The 22476-nt window shown below is 32.6% G+C and overlaps 1 protein-coding gene across 1 annotated transcript in view; it reads left to right on the top strand.

The window, feature by feature from the left end:
• Positions 1 to 21909, top strand: part of LOC148270643 (rho GTPase-activating protein 100F-like) — a gene marked incomplete at its 3' end in the record, with an annotated part of 39713 nt that extends 17804 nt beyond the window's left edge. The window contains exon 2 of the mRNA XM_088242319.1: positions 21802 to 21909. Coding sequence (XP_088098445.1) covers positions 21802 to 21909 — 108 coding nt within the window. The remainder of the gene's footprint in view (positions 1 to 21801) is intronic.
• Between the last annotated feature and the right edge of the window lie 567 nt (positions 21910 to 22476).

The raw sequence follows: 22476 nt of genomic DNA, 5'->3' as shown, positions 1-22476 counted from the left end.
CTTCTTTTTCGTTCTGACGACAAGTTTTTTTTAATCTAGTTCTGACGTGGAGTTTTGTATTTTTTAATTCTATTTAAGGTACTTTTTTGAGCTTTACAGACATTTCATAAAATATGGAAAACATTGAGAAGGAAATATTCAAGTCTAGGCTTTCGGCATTCAAGGGGGTTTTTGACTTGTTTAAGTGATCACTTTACAGTGTAAAATATATGCCATTGAGCATCCACATTTCTTCAACTCTTCTATCTGTTGATTTTCATAAATGAAAAAAGTTAATCCTTGGTTATTTATTTTGTACAGTGCGTTCAAATGTTTAATAAGGCTTTACTAGTATGTAAGTGCCTATCGGTGAACCAAGTATTCGTGTTAGTAGGCACACTATAATATTTTATTTAAAAACACCCTGGCCCGCACACATAAGCAAAGTCAATGATAAATGCTTAGAGTACACACGAGATGTACATACCTCATAGAGGTATACTCAAAGGGGAAATGTTTTAGGACTTTGTGATTTGATATTCCCTTCCGGTTTTTCGATAAATCTGCTATTATTCACCACCCATTATTACAAGCTATGATTATGATAAGATGCTTTTCAAACATTTGCGATGAAGTCTACTTAAATTTTTTTAAATCATTTATTAACTCTTTAATCCCTGATTTAGAGTTTTTTGTTTTGAATTATATTATTTATAGCTCGAAAACGATCGCATATTATTTTTTCCCTTAAAAAAATAGTGGTACAAATTTGTACCGTAAAGGAATTGCAAAATAAAAAAAACTTTTATTCATTACATTATGTTATAATCAAACAAAATTTACATTTTAATCAAACGAAAAAAAATATTTCAAAATAGTTGGTTTTGACTAGTCAAAAACGCCCAAACATGTACCGACAGTAATAAGTTGCATAAAATACATTCTCATATAAAAGATACATTAGTTATTTTACACCTGGACAAATTTGTACCGTCAGGGAGCAAATGGTTAATTCACCACAAAATTATTAGCGAGGAAAATTTTACTGTTAAAAATACTTTCATAGTTTTACAAAATCAAACCGCACTGATCGTTTTAGAAGTTTCTGCAATTTCCATGTCGGATAACGAACGCACAATTATTTTGTCATTATATTTATAAAACAGAAAAGTGAACTTTGTATCAATATTTAGAACATGATGTCTAAATCTTTGTGGATAAAAACAACTGGTCTAAAAGAAACATAAAAACTGATTTCAATCATGTAAGCTTGTAACTAAGTATGTATCAAAACAAAGGTAGGATAATAGGTAAAGATAGGCTGTGTGTTCCCCGTCAGAATAGATCTCACTAGTCACAGTGACGTCAGGAGTTTGCATAGCACTGACCCCCACCACTAAGAATATACCGTGTGTAAAGTGATCTAAAATAATTGTTCTTTTTTTCTTTTGACAGTCACGACCCCCGAGAATTCGTAGAATTTTATATTTCAATTTGTTTCTTTTTTGGGTGATACCGTGTCTGTTGGATTTGTTCAGACGTTTCGGCTACCATTGCAGGAGCCATCTTCAGGGTAAACTGAGTGATCCAATCCAACAGACACGGTATTACTCAAAAAAAGAAACAAATTGATAACAGTGACCGAGAAAACCTTCGCACCTTTTTTACTTTATTACTTAAAAAGCTCCATCTCTGATCGAATATCTGTTATTTTAGGTTTGGGTTTAAATATTTATTTAGTCACGATTTTAATTTAATTTATATGTGCGACACAAGTTCCAACTCCATTGGACCAAAGTCATGTGTTGAGTCAATATTACACGCATAAATGCTATATACGAGGAGCGTATGTTCATACTATTGAATAAATACAAGTATTTTTAGTGAGTAGTTAATTTTTGCACCACAACAGACCAGGAGGTCTAATTACATTGAGGGGGATCCTTAAGTTCCAACTCCATTGAACTGCTGTTGAGTCCTGGGGGACTCTCTGTCAGCTGCGCACAGAGGAAAGTTATTATAAATATTACTAAGAAATAAAAACTCTATGCAGATTAAGGAGGGGGAGGAGGATGTATGGACAGAGGCCCATTTGTCGTCCCCACCCCTCAGAGTCCTCTCAATGCGTCTGTTTTTCCCCTTTTGCTAGTGCATGGGATCAGAACGCACTCACTCTCGCTGTGTGTTGACGAAAATTTCCGAACAGGAGTAGCCTCCTCCCCGGAGGATTTTCCCGAGGCGATCATGATCGGTATTTATCATCAAAAAATGTTTTTAAAAAATGGGAACAAGGCGAAAAAGTAAATAAATAAAAAATATTTATATGATGACGTTTATGCACAGTTTCACTTTATAAAAGTCGCTTCTGCCAAATTTAAAACGGAATACCATACAAAGTAGTACAGGTTTAGCTATAAAAATATAATATAAAAACTTGGTGACGCGGCTTGGGGCGGCCACCAGAAATGTGTCCGCCGGAGCAATATTACTTAGCAGCTCCCCCGTGCGCAAATCGGCCGCCAGCCGGCGGACTCCGTGAAATTTAATGTTGAAAAGAAATATCACAAAACAAACACTGCCTATTCTTACGATTTAATTAAATTATAAACAAATATTTAACACGTATAACATAAAAATCTTGATTGTTAAGAAAAAAAAGGTGGATTTTTAATAGCTTCACGAGAACGTGCGTACTAAACGACGATTCGAGCTGAACGAAGCCAAGGTCCAATTACAGTGGTGAACAGAACACCCAAGCTAAAGAAAGAAAATATTTTCAAGCAAGTGTCTGAGATATTAAACGACGGAGGCCGCCAATTTATATTTTTAAAAACCTTAAGTAATTTTTATGATTCATTCATTCATTGTGTGTTCACAAACTAAGTACAATCAATAATATCAACCTAGTGAGATAGTTAGCACCCATTACTTACAACTGAACGTAGTTATGCAGAAAGCAGCTAGCCATAGAAAAGTGAAACTAAGATGCACTTTTGTGAAAACAGTGAATAATCAAATATACACAACAGTTGGAACGATTTTACATTGACAAATGATAAATAATGCATTCATTCATTTTTTTATAACACAAAAAATAATTTAATTATGTTTTAACCAGTTTCAACGATTCTTAAATTCTGGCTGACTACACAACCTAAGATGTGCATACTGCAGAAAAGAGCCAGTCCTAGGCTCTGATGTATATTGGAAGTGTCATTGTGTATTGAACGTGTTATATTTATATTAGGGTACTAATTGTAACGAATCACTCAATTAATTTGATATAATAACTTTATAAATAATTTAATGAGTTAAGAGAGTTTTTGGTGTTTTTTTAACGTCTGACTGATCACACGACCTAAAATATGCATTTTGCTGAAAACAACCAGAAATAATATTGAATGGTACCTCATTCAAACTGACACATACTGACTAAATGTATGAGGTGATATTCTGTATTACTACAGGTATTTTTAATTTAATGCATTTATAAAATTTAAATACTTATGTATTTACCCATATTCATTTATTTAAGAGAACTAGATTTTTGGAGGCATAATTTCCTCATCAGCACCGTATCGTAAGATTTTTCAAGTGCTGTGGGTGTGTTCTTCAAATTAAGAAATGTCGCTTTTGTTATATACGCTATTTTCAGAAGGTAATTACTACAGTTTTTTTGTATGAACGCAGCCTGGCTGTTTTTAGCGAAACATATAATTGACTTTACTGCACCCAATAACACTAGTATATCTTTTTTTTTTCAATTGTGGACTGGCTGCTTTCTGCATAACGACGTTCAATTGATTTTTTTTTCACCACATTATTTGTTTCTCCTATTGTACGAATAATGCTACGCTATAATAATCCCATGCTTAATTAAAATGAACGCCGATTCTATCAGCTCTAAATATGAATCATCTATTATTTGTATTGATTGCGTAAATAATTAATAAACTTAATTTTCCTTGAACAAATTACTGGCCTACCGATAATAAATTTTAATTAATTTATTTACATTCCATTTAATTATCATTTATATTTTTCGTTGGCCTCGCGGTTTAATGGTCAGCGCGTTTACTTACCACGCAAGTGGTCTCGGGTTCGATTCCCGACATGGTTGATATGAAATATTGATTTAAAAGGGTGTTTTCAACATTTCATAGTCCCTAGACTGGTACCTGAAGCGTGAGACTGAACATCTTATAAGGTGCGGAAAGGGAACGAAAAAAAAAAACATTTATAGTCAATTAAAATTTTAGTTAATTTGTTTATTTTTTTATAAATGACGTAGTAAACATTTTCGTAGTTGTTAATATTCTACTGTTTTCTGATGACTTAAAAATATATAAGATTACTAGCGGACCCGACAGACGTTGTCCTGCCCGAAGTTGGCTTGCCTGCTATTATTTTGGAAAAATACTTTTCATCTGGTTACTTATTTGTGATTAAATTCCAAAACTAAAAATTTTTGATATTTAAAAAGTATTGAATTTATGTAAGTACTTATTTATGGTTGAATTCCAAAACATAAAATAATTATTTTTTCAAATCTGGCATTCTTTTTGCAGACGTCAAACTCCGGTCGTCTCACCAACAAAGGGGTGTACTTATGTTGGAATACGATTTTTAAAAATGTATTGAATTTAATATCATTTTAATGTCACCAAAAATCCAATTAAAAGAAATAAATGGGTAAAAATTATTAGGAATTTAAGGAAAGAATCTGATTGAGATCCACAAAAAACAAATGCTGTTTGTAAACATTCAAAAACAAACTTTTTTTATTAACAAAAAAATAACATTTTTCCATTTTCTTGCAAATGCATTCTCCTCGAATGCAACCCTTGTAGATCGATGAATAAAACATTTATGCTCCTAACTTTTTTTTTACATATTAGATTGAAAACTTTAATATCTACGAACATGCACAGCGCGAAGATTTATATTTCTCTGAAAACCGCACGTAAATCGGTAAAGCCGTTTAGGAAGAGTACGGTGACATCACACGTACAGAGAAATTATATATATAAAGAAGATAAAAAATTAAACTGATTGCTATACTCTTCAGGAGAATATAAATAGATTGTACAATTGGTGTAGTTTAAATAAACTTCAGTTAAATATAGGTAAATATCAAAATATAACCTTTTGTAGATGTAAAAACTCGATTAAATTTACTTATTTGTTAAATAGTATAGATTTGATAAGAGTGTCTCAAATAAAAGATCTAGGTATTTTGATTGATGAGAAACTACAGTTTACCTTTCATATTAATCAGATCGCTAATGATGGAATGAAGATGCTAGGATTTGTTTTGAGAGTAGCGTCAAATTTAAAAAATTTATTTACTGTTAAACAATTGTACTGCATATTAGTAAGGAGTAGACTTGAATACAATTCTTCAGTTTGGTCACCCTATTATGAAATTCATTCTCATGCTATTGAAAGGGTACAAAATAAATTCTTGCGATTTATAAACTATAAATTAAAAATACCTGTTGAAGGTTTAAATTATGATTTTATTAGAAGTGAAATGAGATTACTTGAATTGTCAGACCGAAGAGTTATAGCTGATTTGTTATTCTTATTTAAAATAATGAAATCAATAATTGACAGCCCTGCTTTACTTGAACTAATTCAAATTCGAATACCTGGTAGGTGCACTAGAAGTAGAGAATTATTTTATTGTAACAATTCTCGTACCAACTTTGAAATGCATTCACCTATATCCAGAATACATAGGTATGGAAATAAGTTCGAAAAAATATTTTATATTTTCAATGCAAACTCTGTAAATGTATTTAAATGTAATCTCACTCGTTATTTTTTAGAAAAGGGATGAATTTATTTAAAAATATATTATTACATTTTAAAAAAATCACTCGCAAACGAGTGGAGGCGTATAAAAAAAAAAAAACTTTGTTTTTTTTGGATACGTATTTTTGTTTATTTCTTTACATATAAATTAAACATTTCTGGATTTATTGCCAAATTCCAACTTCTTCTAACCAACTGATAAAATTATGTGTTATTAAGATTATTCAAGCTTTCATATTGATCCAAAAAACGTATTATTTATAAAATCTTATTTTAGCATCATTTTTCTTTTTCATTATTACCTAGCTACTTTATGCTAGTCACTTTATGTTTCTGTTAAATTATTCTCAATTTTAATTTGCTAAATTTATATTTAGAACATAAGATTTTCTTACTTTAGTATTACTTTACTTTACTTTAGTATTTAAAAACGTATTATTTATAAAATCTTATTTTAGCATCATTTTTCTTTTTCATTATTACCTAGCTACTTAAATACTAGTCACTTTATGTTTCTACTAATATTTAGAACATAAGATTTTCTTACTTTAGTATTACTATACTTTACTTTAGTATTTAAAAACGTATTATTTATAAAATCTTATTTTAGCATCATTTTTCTTTTTCATTATTACCTAGCTACTTAAATACTAGTCACTTTATGTTTCTGTTAAATTATTCTCAATTTTAATTTGCTAAATTTATATTTAGAACATAAGATTTTCTTACTTTAATTGTTATCTTTTTTTGTCATCTTAGATTTGTATGTTTCTTTTTTACTTTTTTTTATTTTTTTTTATTTTTTTTTATTTTTACTAATTTGTTTAGTTTTGATTATTTAGTTGAGTTATATAGTTATATTTCATATTATATATAACATAATAAATTGTTCACTGCTGTAATTATTACTGTAAAACTTTTTATTGTAAAAGGTTCTTTGAACCGTTGATATATAAATATATAAATATAATACATAAAAAAAGAAAAAAATATCTTTATTTGACGGACTTATGCAGTCCATTCTAACGATGGTAAATACAATTTCTTATAATAAATACAGGTCATCATAAAATAAAATACAACTAAATAAAATTAAAGCCAGGACATAAAAAATATAAATTACTACCTCAAGAGAAGATCCGGTTTATCTTAGTGATTTTTTAAAATTTATAATGACTTTCACCAAAAAAGTCCAGATCTTGTCTCGAGTTTACAATACGTCACAATCGGGACATTGGTGCATGCAAGCCATAGTTTGTGATTTGTTGATCAAGGAACAGCCCATTATTATTTCGCAACTGGCGGATTGGAACATTGAATGCCACTTGTTCCAGTAACGATGGTACATCAATTAAGCCATTCGGTAAATTTAACATAAATATAGAGTCAATGTTATTTCTACGTTTTTGTAGACGATATTTTTAACATTGACTCCATTTCTCCGTAAGTGTAGTCTCCCCTCTCGAGGTCAATCATCCATACTACTTTTCTTAGCAAACGATGTTGCGCCGATTCGATATGATTTATCCGGCCTACATAGAAGGGAGACCAGATCACGGATGCATATTCTAAAAGAGGACGAACAAGTGAGCAATATAGTGTTTTAACCGTGAACATATTAGTAAAGCCACTAGATGTCCTGCTAACAAAACCTCTAAAGATGACGCATTAGACTGTGCAAGCCGCACAAAGAAGTTTTCATTTGAAAAATCTGCAATTCGTTGCATTTTGAATGCATTTTAATTTCAATTAATAAGATTTCAGCTTTTCGTGCGCGCCCACGCCCGCTCTATCTACACTCTACAGTCCACACTATCGCGCTGCCATCGGCCGCAGAATTTCCGGCTTCTGTGGGGGCCCTCGCCCCGCGCCCGTTGGCGGTGGCGCCGATAGCGCGCCACCGATCCCCTATCGATTTACACAACCAGAAGGGAATTTTGCATCCATTAGCGAAAACATACATCAAAATTAAACCCCAAATGCTATACAGTAGAAGATTCCATTTTACCGTAAAGTTAGGTCACGCAACACCACAATGCACGTAGACTTTTTCATGGATCTCCGCTGGCTTATCGGGCGGGTGCTGATTATTGTGTAGGCCTCGTCCATACTCAGATTTACGAAATCTATCGGCTGACAAGAGCCCTTACTAATGACAGTCCTTCCTAAAACTACTTAAAAAATTAATCGGTCATTTGAGAAACCACACAAGTCAGGATTTTGTCAGATGTGAATGTGACTTGAAACGCACTGCATTCCGTTGAGAAAGCAATGTTTTATAAAAAAATAAATGTAAATATTAAACAAATAAGATTTTAGTTACTTTTTTATTTAAGTAAGATATGAACATTTCATTCAAAATTTAAAAAAAAAAAACAAAAAAAACGCGTTATTTATGTATCGCTCCACTAACTGAGATGTAAAGACTGAAGTTACTGCATAGGTCAACACTATTGTTGAAGCAGGGTTTACGAAGGGTCGAAGTCAAGTGCCTCCAGAGTACAACAGTATGGTATACTGCGTCCCACTCTCAAGGAGTTATTCAGTGCTCGCAAAGGAAACTCTGGACCCCGGCCAAGAGATCTTCACCCTTTTTCTAACCTTCCCTTACCTTTTTACCCCCCTTTATATTCCTGTTTCAAAGGGTTATTCAAAAAACCTTCATTGTTTTTTCTCTATAGCTAGTTTTTATCAAAGGTGTTTTGGCATAAGCGGCAATGTGCCATTTTTTTTTAAACCAAAAATAAAATAATATGTACTTACATAAAAGGTGTTTCAAAACCTAGTTGAATTTTAACTTATTAAAACACATCCTGCAATGGAATTTTGCGGGTGTTTTCTTTTCAATATAAAATATGGACAGGGAGTTAGTGGAACACAACATTCGACAAATGCCCGCTTTGGCCTTGTTGGCAAACGTTTACCCTTTTTGCGAAATTTTCGTCATCGAAATCACATTTTGACATAATTGTGGATGAATTTCGTCAATAACTCGTCGAATTTCCGTTTGAGCTCTTGAATTGGCTGTGGATTATTTGCAGAGGTGTCAGATCACACGATCTTGGTGGGCAGTTAACTTCTCCTAGCCGCGAGATAACTCGTTCTAGTAATTTCATATGAAATAACTGCATTGTTTCTGCCGCAGTGTGGCAGGTTGCACCATCTTGTTAAAACTAAATGTCATCAACATCAATTTCGTCCAACGCAGACCACAAAAATTTAGTTAACATGTCGTGATAACGAAGAACATTGACGGTAACTGCATTGCCGATTGCATTCTCTAAAAAATACGGGCCGATGATTCCGCCAGTCCATAATACACACGTCAAGGTCACACGCGGTGGGAGCATGGGCTGCTGATGGATCACTCGTAGGTTTTCGGTCTCCCAAACTCGACAGTTCTTTTTATTGACGAACCCATCAAGTTGAAAGTACGCCTCATCGCTAAAGATGGAAAAAAATATTTAAAAAAAGGGTTTTGCGAAAAATCACCATCGAATTGTTGATGCTACAAATCATAGAATATGTATACTATAATTCCATGCTACGAATGTTCGGCGCTGCGCATGGTCTGTCGGATTGAGATGTTATGTTAATTAAATCTTGTTAGCGTGCATGTCTTTAGTCAAAATTCGTGTGTGGGAGTTCGTGTACACTTTCTCTAACAGCCCCAATGTTTTTAAGCGATCGACCCGTACGAGGACGGCCACCTGCTTTAACATCCTGAACGCTGTCAACAATTTCAAATTCATTAATTAAATTCTTCACGCGGCTCGAGATGGTGCATAATAATGACCGAAAAATATGCGACATTTTTGGAGAGTCCCAGTAAAGTTTTCAGCATTTTGGTAGTGAATTTTCACAATTTCTATGCGTTGCTAGACTGAAAAACGCTGCATGACTTAACTTCAAACTTTGCTGATTACAACAACCAGAGATAATTTAGAGCTATGGCTAGTACAACAACTAATTATAGTTCTACATTATCTCCGATGACAACTGCGAAATAACCGCTTTCCATTTTTGACACAACGAAAAATATTCGAAATTCAAAATTCATGTAGGTTTTGAGACACCCGTTATAATTGCACATATTCCGACTAACATATTTGATTTTGGATTCCCGGTAGCCACTGCATGCTCTCTAATCCTTATCCATCCATACTCTATGACATAGAATTAAGAATAGTCCAGAAGGAGCATAGGATCATATTTGAATACATCGGACTATATCCAATAATTCCCCCACTATGCTCTACTTTCGCCGCGCGCATTTTGAGGTCGCAGCGTAATGTTGCTTAATGGGAAAAAAATAAATCATAACACAAATATAAGGTTAAAAAAAAGCAATCTGTTAATACATTTTTTACCAGTGACCGGGTTTTGTCGTGACCGACATCGTCAGACTGGTATATTAAAAAACTCAATATATTAAGGAGTAATTGAATTAATGAACTTTAAACTTAAAATATAAAACAAATTTAATTTGACATAAAACGGATATTTTTATATCATGTTAAATAATATTTGATGTTTTGAAGATAATGTCAGTCAAATGTCCACCACAGAGTTGTTTAATCTGAGATCCAATTTTCATTAATTCTTTCATTAGATGAGCAAAGTAGGGTAAAACAATTACTACCCTGTCAACACTAACGAAATTTCCATTTTGTTTCTTCGACAATCTGACAGATAGAAAAATAATTCAATTTTTAAGTAATGCATTTGTTATATACACATTCCTTTGCTAATTACACATGAAATGTGATTGCATCCTGTTTCTTTAGGATCTTAGTAGTATTTATTCACTTTAAAAGGACACAACACGGCATAGTTGAATTCAAATCAGGAGTTGCGTACTGAGCGACGTCTACAAAGAAACTAATGGGTCAAAACATAAACCTACTCATTTATGAGTAGTTGAATCGCCTTCTGTTTGGTGTACGTATGCGGTTTCTGGACTATTCTTAATTCTATGCTCTTTGATAATGGTATTGTAACCTTTGGACGGCAATTATTGTATTCATGATTATGGCGTTATCTTAATCTTTAACACGAAAGGAAATATATATTATTTTCATGAACTGGAACTTTTAAAATTCTTCAGTAGGTAGACTGGGCTTTAATAATAGCCTATTTTTGAAACTCACTATTTATTTTTTACGAAATTTCGGATACCATTTTGAGCATTTATCATCTGGATGGACCAAACCCACTTACAACTAAAATAACCCGGTCCGAAAATCAACCCAGTTCGTTTTGTGTTTTTTAGTACCTATTTTAATGTTGATAGCAAGTAAACAAAGTTTGAATGTAAATATAATTTTTGATATATTGCAACTAAAAATAAAAAGCGTTGTTATTAAAACACTGATTTTAGATATCATAAAAAAATATTTTTGTTAAGTATTGAGTTATGTCATATGTTGAACACAGGACATTGTCTGAAAATATGAAAACTACAGAAAATCTTATCCGCCATCTCTGAATACGAACGAAATTACATTATACCGATACGATCGCCCTTATACCACAGTAAACGGGCAATCGTGATGACGTTTTCTGTATTGTGTTCATTTCCTTTAATATAATATTATGTAGGCACCTAGCACCTACAACCTACAGTAAGGCCGCGATTATAAAGGCTATCTTCATCGGTACATACCGAGACGGTATACTTAACTTCTGTAATATCTCTATTTACACTCGGTATGTTCTACCGACTTGTCATCTCGACAACATATGATCAAATCCAACCAATGGATGACCCCGAAAAATTAGTCCGAGTTCCTTACTTTATTAATATTTAAAATAATTCTCATTTATATTTTGCATAGGCTTTTGTGATAAAAAGTGCCCACTTCAAAACGCTTAAAAACTTCAATAAATCTCAATTCAAGCAAAAAATGCTCGCTTGAACATGATTTTAATATGACTTTTGACAATTACCAAGACGGTATGCTCGACGATCGTCTGTATTTATCTACCGAGCGATTGCAAAGCGGGCTCCTTTAACTTCTCGATACATTCACTCAGGAAGATAGTAAAACAGATGAAAGAAATATAATAACTATTTTTTTTTTAAAGTGGCAACATTTTTACGCCTAGATGCTCTTGGGATCTTGGCATTACTTTAGATAGTAAACTCTCCTATCGTGAACACATTGATGATATTGTAAACAAATCTCTCAAACTTCTCGGTTTTATCAATAGAGTGACGGCGGACTTTAAAAATATTAATACCATCAAAACTCTTTATTGCTCACTAGTTCGACCCCATATAGAATACGCTTCTCCTATTTGGTCTCCATTCTACAGGACTCATATTGACCATATCGAGTCTGTCCAACACCGTTTTCTAAGAAAAGTGGCATGGTTGCTCGGATTACAAAGGGGTAATTATTTCTATTTTGAAATAGAGCAATCTCTTAATCTGTCTTCATTGGAGAGACGTAGAACTGAGATGGACCTTATATGCATTTTCAAAATACTTAATGCTTTAAGTGATGTCCCATCTCTGTTGCAATCAATTTCTTTTAATGTTCCCAACCGTGTCACCAGAAGTCAAAATCTGCTATTTATAAAATCTTCTAAGAGCAACTTTGGTTTTTATGCCCCAATGTCCAGAATGTGTAGATTAGTCAATTCATCACACGACTTGGAATTTTTTGGGATAGATCTTCCGGCTTTTCGTAGATCTCTTCGCGACTTAACAGTGTGGGATGAAGTTGGGTTGGCATGGTTTAGCTCAAAGTTTTAAGTCTTTCGTTTTTTTAAATATATTGTATACAATTATTGTTTTGCCCTTGTTTGTCTTTGCTAAATAGTTTTATGTTTTTTTTGTTCAGTTTCTTGCATTTATGTTTCTTCATGTAATTTAAAAGTTGGTAATTTAAAATACGACCGGGTGGATTTCTCAGATATTTCTAATTTGATTAGAGTAGTTAATTTCGATGCTTGGAAAGTGGAGTGGAATTTTTCTATATTGTCAAAGGGAATTTTTTATAGTAATATCCAGCCTGATATTCCCTCCAAACCTTGGTACAATAGCGCGTGTAAACTCAATAGGTCTAGGATTGTAACTTTTTGCCGTATCAGATCTGGCCACTGTTGCACTCCGTCCCATCTTTTTAAAATTAAAATTTTAGACTCCAATGCCTGCGAATGTGGAGGCATTGGAGATCTTAATCATATTTTTTTTACATGTCCTTTAATGACTGGGAGGAAAAACTTATTTGATATTTTACTTATGTTTTTTATAACCTTTCCAATTCATTTATCTCATTTTTTTCTTGTACAAATTGTTTATTGATCAATTCTGTTTATATTTTTTAAAGTTCAAACTGTTCCCTATTATGATTTGTAATAATTGTGTCATTGAAATAATTATGTTTAAATTAATTCTTTATTTTTTTACAATAAATTTATCTTACATTTTTAGGTTTATGTAAAATATTTTTTCATTATTACTTCCGACGTTTAATTTTTAATTTTAATTTTAATAGTTATAATTTATCATTAATATGAGATTAAGTTTGTTAATATTTTGATTATTTTGTTGTAATTTTTCTAGTTATTAAGTTCTATCTTCCTTCTAATTTTACTGTAAGTTTCTATTTTCTGTTAAATAGGCACTTTCAGGTTTTGGTGGGTTTTTCTGTTAATGCCTATTTCAATTTATGTTGAAATTTATATTGGTGTGGATATGTGTTTGTTATTACAATTGATATTTTGATGTTATTCTTGTACTTATATTTTTCTTGTCTTTTGTTTGTATCTATATTGTTATTCCTGTCTGTTTATGTTTTTCTTATGTTTATAAATGTAACTTGTTTTTGGCCGATGTTATCAAGTTTTGGTAGTAGGCCCTAATAAAGAAAAAAAAATAAACGTAACCATAGAAAGAGGTTCGGTTTTTTTTTAAATAAGCCCGGATTGTTTGATGATAAGTAATTTACAAAAATCCAAAGTACCTAATCACTTATTCCATACAAAAAAATTCTCTTTCCAAAATTATTACTATTTTTATAGACCCAGTTCTATAAAAAAAATATGGATTAATAAATTTGTAAAACACATTTACACATTTTATTTTTTATTTACTACACAAAATCTTTTTGCATATAAAAAAATGTCTTTGAATAAGTAAGGTATAATATATATATATATAATAACAACACCTACCGATCATAGCAGCAACTCGAGCATTCATTTTTTCAAAGGAATTAAAATCCCATTATTTCTTAGTTCCCTTTCACAAAATGCCTTGACTTTTAGAATAGTCTCTCTTATACCACTTTTTATGACTTTCGTCGTGGCTACAGGGTATTACTTTGGGGTTTGTTAGCGTCAAATAACTTGAAAAAAATCGAACAACGACGGCAGTAAAGCAGTCCATGGATAAATCTTATTAAAAAATTAGTTCATGTTTATGCCACCGCCACCTTATACTTGTCATTTTCTCTTTTCTGTCAAATAGGCACTATCAGGTTTTTGGTGGGCTTTTTATGATATTCCCAGTTTTAATTTATGTTTTATGATAAAAAAATAAATAAAACCAACCTTGTTTTTAACAATTTATTTTTTATTATTTCTTTTTTCTACCGATTAGTTTCAAAGCTATGGAAGCTTCTTTTTCAAGGTATAAAAAAAATAAAAAAATTAGTGGTTAAAAATTAAGTTGTTTTTATTAATTAATTGAAATGAGTAACCACAAAGTTAGTGCTTTAAATATAACATTTACATGTTTTATTAGTTCAGTTATGTGTTAATTATTACAAATATTATTTTATGATATTTTTGTAAATATATTTTTATGTCTATTGTTTCCGTCCATATTTGTTCTTTGTCCTTTGTGTTTTTGTTGTTTTTATGATAATTATAATTTGTAAATGTGTGGAACTTGTTTTCGGCCTATGTTATAATGTTTTGGTAAAAGACTCTAACAAAGGAAAAAAACACTAAGCATCAAACCAGGCTTAAGTATACGTACTAAAAAAACTTCACTTAAAAATGCTTTTACGTAACCATGGAAACATATTCGATTTTCTTAAATAAATCATTAAGTCCCATATCTTTTTTTCTACTGGTCGTTACGATATAAATAAAAAAATAAAAAACCAAAGATAAACCAAACTCATAGGCCAATTGCATGTTATTTGTACGACGTACAATATTTTGTCGTTTTGGCAGCATTTTTACAACAGAAAAATGCAATTCTACAACAGCAGATTCAATGAGTCAGAATGTAAAATCATCATAATTCACAGGAGGTGTCTGAGAATTTAGACAAACGGGTATTTGAACATGTCTTTCTGTCACTGTCTTGAAGATGCCTCCTCGATGTCCCCGATGCTATCTGAAAAAGATAACTGCATTTCGGAAAAATATACAAAATCGGCGTTTCGCTGTCCCATTTTCCACACATCAAAACTGAACTGATTTTGCTATTTTTTCAATTCAATTTTGTGTTTTCTAAGAAAAGGCTTGACATGCAGTTGTCTTTTTCGCACATTATCGGAAAAGCATCTGCAAAACAGTGACAGGAACAAAATCCTATTTATCAAAATTTTCTGTCCTCACAATTTATATAAACCGAAACACAAAAATAATAATGCATACGATCATAATCTAATTTGGACTTAATACAATAATTGATATAAAATTTTCGATTGTGTTCATTTTATCTAAATACGAGTACCTCTGTACTCAAATCTAGCAATAGCAAAGCATTGCCGGGTTCAGCTCGTATGTATATATATAAGGCAATGATGTTATGTGTGTCCTCAAAATATTGAATAGACTAATAAACCGATTTACGTGCGGTTTTTATCGAAATGTAGATCATTTCCATGAGCATATTTATAGCTCTTAAAATACCTATTTATCAAAATTATCAAAATATCTATTTTTCAAAATTATCAAAATATATATATTTATCGAAGTTCCCTGTCACGCATATCCTCAAAATTTATGTAATCCGAAACACAAAAATAATAATGTATAAGTATCGAGGCTGTACTGACAGAATGCATTATGTCAACAGTCTTTAAATATCTTTTTTTTTAAATATAGGTGCAAGATGTTGATGTTATGCTATACATAGAATAAAGATTACTCTTTCAAAACTTTAAAAAATAAAAATAATAAAAAATGTGGGAGAAATAATGCGTTTAAAGAATAAAAAAGCTTTAAATGCGATTATCTCGAAACTAGTTTTAATGACTTAATGCATTCTGTCAGTAAAGCCTCAATATATACGTATCTATTTTGAACTAAGAAAATACAATAATTTATATCAAACGAGTATGTACTCAAATCTAGCAGTAGCAAATGTTGACGAAACTTTTAAGAAAAAAATAATTAAATGGCTTATATATAACAAGGCTTTATATTGATTATTATTTTATGTTAACAATCATCTATTTAATGTTTTATATGTAAATTTTGTGTAAAAAATACGTTTGCTTTTAGTTCTTAATAATGTTTATATTACTTATTAAATTTATATAGTTTTTCTAACGTTTTTCTTTGTAAAGAAAAAATAAGAATTTATTTCAACAGAGAGGGAAAACATTTTTGAGAAGGGAATACGTAACACTAATACTTCCACATTCCCTTCTCAAAAATGTTTTCCCTCTCTGTTGAAATAAATTGAAATATGAACAACTCCCTAGGGAGGAAGTCCAGCCAGTCTGCAAGCATTTGCACATACTTAAACATTGTTGAAAATAAGAAACCTGCTGACAAGCCGGTTTCGCGGTTTATTGGGTTTCATTATTTTTCCTTTTATATTTTCTGTTCATGTTTACCTTCTTAAATGAAAATAAATACAAAAAAAGCATTGCTGGGTTCAAGTACTTACATAAATAAGGATTTGACATTTCGGCACTCATCGCTCACAGATAGATTCAACAAATTATTCTTGACAAATAAATTTCACCATTTTCACATTCTGACGAGACATTACATCCGTACTAACGCTTATTCTAGTTTCTAGCGCGGGCTTTGTTCCCTCGTAAATCCGTATTTTTTATCCAATATTATTAATTTATGTCGTTTACGTGCTTCATAAAAAGTACGCTGTAAGCGTATGCAAATTTTACGAGTATCGAGAAAGGGGTGGAACATCATTCGCCGAATTTTTCGAATTCCGGCTCTCATTCGATCCTCTAGGCGCCGCACACCGCACATAAGGGTTCTGGAATGAGCAAACCTGGCCAAAAGTCATATTCTAAATAATAATTGGAAATAATTTGGTATTATTTACCGATAATATACATTTTAGCGGACAAACTCCCATTCCCCGTTTTCCTCTCCGTCCGTTTTTATCTCTCCCGTTAAATCAAGTGATAGTTTGTGATGAAATTGTTCATGAATCGCTGACTTTAAAAAAAAGGATCCAATACATGAAAGTATGTACTTTTATGAAAAATGTTTTTTTATGTATTGTGATTGTTATTTGATATATTTTAAGGAAGTTTTACATACGAGTACTTGAAAAAATAAATTTAAAATTATATATAAAATAAAATTCATCGAAATGTTTAGTGTCTGCCTCAGCTTGCTTAACCTACAACGAGGAAGTTTAGTGTCTTTTTTTTCTATTTTTATTTGTTAAATATTAAACTAAGCCAAATTTAAAAATATATATATAAGTATCGTATTGTTTTAGCACTATGATTTTTTAAAGTTTTGTATTTCTGAAATAACTCTGCGTGTGATTTCAGAGATTGTTCTCTGATAGTTCTTCCGATTGGTTCGTTCACACTCATATCACTGAATGGTTCATATGAACCAGTAACGTCATCAAAGTAGTGCATTTTTATTAAAATGTTTTTTATAATTTTTTTCGTACATTTTCAAGAAATTTCGCCGTACAATTTAATGCTCTAATTTTTACCGCGCGCAAGAAAATATTTTTTGTATCCAATTTCCCGTAGGGCTGAAGTTCCTTATTTGAATCAGGTTGCGTAGTATAACTATTCATATAATAGAAAATGCAAGAAAATAATGCGCATTTTTGCGGTTTCAGAAATAAACTAACTTTTTGAAAAGTATGTTTATTTTTTAATCGTTACTTTGATTAGGAGAAATTCAACTGTTTTTTGTCCACTGCGAGGGATTCGATTTTAATAAGATGAGAGTTAAAACTTGACATTGTGACTCTTCGTCAATAGAAAATGTAATAGCCGGTGCCTGTTTTCAATGAAATATTTCATTGAATTTTCACATTGTTCGAAACAAGCAGAACGTTACGTCTCCGACCAAATTAACCCTTTTAATTCCCTAGTTAAATTGAAATAGCCAAATTCCGTAAGAAAATAAGTTTTTTTTTCAAAAAACAAATGCTGGCTACAATTAAATCTTATATTTCCCAAGTATGCAATCCCGAGTCAGAAAAATGTAGACCGCCCGACTACTGAATTTTCTGAAAGCAGTGAGCGGTCAAGGAGGCGTAAAACTAAGAGTTAGTTCTTCGCAACATAAATGAGTATGAAATTTTCTGGTAAGTAAAAAAAATATAAACAAATTAAATTAGCTTTACAACTGCAAAAAGAGCATTGAAATACAAAAAATAATTTAAAGCCCACGAAAAATGCAAAATACAACGGATGGTTGGTGAAGCTCTTTTCATGATAGTGGAAGCCAAGTTCACGAGACACCCCCATATAATATTATACGGTCATATGAGGAATGAATATTTCCATCTTACAAAATTGTCCACGAAGCTAAAAAACGATATCCCGATAAAAGTGCAATCACCATCACTTTTACTTGTGCTGAAGTAATTCGCCAAAAGTTACTGAATATAACTTGTAAACGATTGCAGCTTTCCGAGAATGATGCACTAAAAACCTTAAACAAAAAAATAAATTATAAGGGTCATTTGATATCTAAATGGGATTGTACGAATCCGGATTAAGTCAACATAGGCAAAAAATTGAGTATCGAGAAGACTCCGATGCAGCAAATCGACTAACTCCAACTGTCATTCTTCATCATCAGAATCATTCTCAAAAACGAATTAATATTCTGATAATTGATAATTTGACCCAAATAAGTGTTTTATTAATTAAGTATGATTACAACTTAAAATTTTTCCGTAATTATTTTACTTCATCTATAAAATTATATTAAAAAATCGTATTTATTGAAAAAAAACAAGCGTTATAGCAATTTCAAATGTTTCTTTTATTATTAAATAATATTACTGTAGCATAATTTACTTTTAAAAAAACATGAATAAACTTTTAACCGGATTTAATTGAATCCTGCCCCGCTGTGCGCCGCGCCGCCGCCGCGGTCCCCTGTCTGAAGTGACTTACTCGGCATCGCAGAGGGCGCATTATAATAGTTCGCAAAGTCTAACTAGGCGTCGGCGTCGCGTCGCTATCGAGTTTCCCGCTACCCCCGCCCGCACACCGCTAACTACTACCGTCTATCGGCGCGGCGGTTGTACTAGGTGCTCGTGAATAATTAACGATGCGTGAGCTATGAGTACACCCAGTCTGTCTTCTGTCATCGTGATGGCCGGACCGGCTAGACCGACTAGACGCGGCCGTGCTGACCGCTATCGCCAGCGCCAGCCGCCTCTCCCGTCATTGAGCGCGGAGCGTCCACGACCGCCGTAGAGTGTCATATCGCACACCTGTGCACTAACGTATGCATTCTGCGCCCCGTGGACCGCTGCCACACGAAGTTTACGTCACTACTGTATAATCATGACCTACTTGCGATTAGAATGAATTTTCATTCATTCAACACTTTATTTTTGGTCTTCCAAGCGATGCAACGAGTCGAAATAGGCGCTTGCCTACCCGCTGAGAACACAGTTCTTTTATAAGTTCCACCTGCATCATTAACACAACCTTGTAAAACAAGAAAAGCACACAATGGCCAATTATCGTTGATTTTTTTTATTAGCTTATAAATTAATTTAAGACGAGCGGTACTATTTTTATACAAATCTGTAGAAAAATAAGGGAGATATAAATGCGACATTCTATTTTGAAAATTCGATGGTCCGCGGACCGGAACCGGTCCGTTGAGATTTTCTGCCTGTCCGCAGAAATACTTGTCGCTTATTTTGAAATTCCTGTTAGTGTTAAAAAAACGTCATTTGTTATTTCTATACCTGTTAAAATATAATATTAAAAACCAATAAACAAAATACTACCCAAATAAAAGTTTTTATACTTGCGTCACGTCACCGGTCCACAAAATATTTCTCCTATTTTCAAAAAAGTGGAGAAACGCTGGTCTAGCGCACAAGTGTACTAAGTGCAAGATCGACGTTCTGCTCGATTTGCAGCCCCCAAATAAGTGGTGAGTTAGTACTCGGGTTACAGTGAATCGTTGCAATAGCTTCGTGTGTATTGCACGCACACGCACACATACACATTTTTGTTTAGTTGACATTTTTCTTATCGCCTTCTGCCACACTAGCTGCCTTCACGACATCAGACCTGGAGGACATAATCCTTCGGTCAATGCGTTAGGACAAAAGTTTTTTTACGTCTATTTAAAAAAATGTGACAAAACTTTTTTTTATGTCTATTTAAAAAAAAACTGTTTTGATATGGATGGGAAATTTGAAAGGTTCAATTTTTCCCTTCGTTGGACAATATTTATTATGTATGAATACTATTTGAGTTTGTTGGGAGAGGAGTTTGCTATTTTTAAAAAACATTTTGTATTTACGAAAACTGTCATTGGGGTACGGTGAATCATTTCATCTAGGATCACAATAAATCGCTTTTTTTTTTCATACAAAGCTGTAAGTCATTTCCGGTTTCATGAATTACCAAAATCTGGTCCAAGAAAAAAGAGAAGAGCGTCAGATGATGTAAATAGATATGTAATTTTTAAAATATGTAATATTGTAATGTAAATAATATAAAAAAATAATAAAAAAATATTAAAAAATCATGACGGAAAGGGAAATTTATTATTGCAACCGATACCCCAAATTAACTCGAAAATAAAAATGTGATTGTTTGTCTTCAAAGCCTGGTAGAATTGAGATTTACATACAGTACAAAAAACAGATCGGCCCTTTTAACACATGCCACGCCAATTCACCCGGCCCGGTAATTTTACCGAGTTCACCCTACAAAAGGTGACACGTTGCGCATGCGTTTGTAGGATGAACGCGGTAAAGTTACCGGGCCGGGTGGATTTGCGGGCATGTGTGAAAAGGGCTATCTGCTGTAACCTTAATGTTGATCCACTGTCGTCACAGTGGATCGATTACCTTAAAACAAAACAAAATATAGTATCTGATTAAATAAGCTATAAAATTGCAAACCGAAACCATTACTTTGAAGACTGTGAAGGCTTCTTTAAAATTTTATCAAAGAGACAAGAATTTAACAATAAACTTCAGAATTAGAGAGGCTTAAAAAAAGGGATCCCCATGCTCCCCTACTTTTTATGAAATATGTTTTATGTAGGGTAAGATGTGGGAATGGCGGTCACTTAGGGGGGAATCGAAATGATTATTTACCTAAAGGGCTTGGCACTAAAGTAACTGATAACCCCAAAACAAATAAAAACCTAAATAAGTTTCCAAAAATCAAACCGGTACATCATATAAACTAACTCATTTATAATATCTGGAAATCAAAACACATCCATATTTATATATTATTATAAGCTTATCTTTGACTTTGACTGAAGATTCCAAACGAAACACAACCCGACACCATAGACACCGTCACGCACACTGCGGGCGACATAAAATGGTGACGTCTCGTAAATAAGTTAACTCTGATGTATACTAGAGAGCAGTACTTTTTATGAAAATATTCCGGGAAGTAATGTATTTCACAGTGACCGGTATCGTCTCCTGACCGCCATTTCCACATCTTACCCTATGATGCAGAAAGGACCAATGTCCTATCAATATAGGTGTGACAACTGCTCGGGGAACATTTTTGAGAAGGGAATAAGGAAAGTTAGCCATTTGTACATTTTTTCTAATTTGATTATATTTTGCTGCAGGAAAATGGGCGCAACGTTCCAGACCTCACCGCGTCCCCTGGTCGTGCGCCCCCTCCGGCGCGTCTCAAGGACCAGACGCCCATGGTCATACAGAGCGACTTTAGAAAGGTAATCTTAAATATTCCTATTATTATACCCATACATTATATTGTTGCTGTTCAAAATATTTATAAAAAAAACATGCTTTTAACAGTCCCGAACTCAAGTGTATTCCTCCATATAGCGGAAACCGTTTAAAATACCACTGGTCTTCCTATCGGTTTTACTCATGCAAACAAGCGAGGTTTTCTGTCAATAAACGGGTTACCTACTCTTAAAATTTTCAATTTCATATATCGCGATTTTTATTGAATTTAATTCCACTACTTTCACTGTGTGTTTGCCAAATTATATGGAGGGCCTTTGTCTGATATCGTCATTTATCCTCATGACCACATTGCAAACACGAATGGTAGCAAAATCTGTGTTTAAATGTAACACAATATCCCATGTCCATTTTAGTAGTTTTTTTCAATTTAATAACATAAAAATTTTTAACTCCGACGCCCTTCATATAAGTCACCAAAAGATAAATATCATAATCAAGCACCGTATTGACTACATCAATTTAATCAAGTCACTGTGATAGGATTATTAGTAGGTAGGTACTATGTTTGACAAGTTCAAAACCAAGGA

Source organism: Micrasema longulum, unplaced genomic scaffold (genome assembly GCF_059751315.1).
Source record: "Micrasema longulum isolate JH-2025_06_02 unplaced genomic scaffold, ASM5975131v1 h1tg003633l, whole genome shotgun sequence".
NCBI lineage: Eukaryota > Metazoa > Arthropoda > Insecta > Trichoptera > Brachycentridae > Micrasema > Micrasema longulum.
Note: the sequence above shows the minus strand (reverse complement) of the source record. Positions and strands in the feature narration are given on the sequence as shown.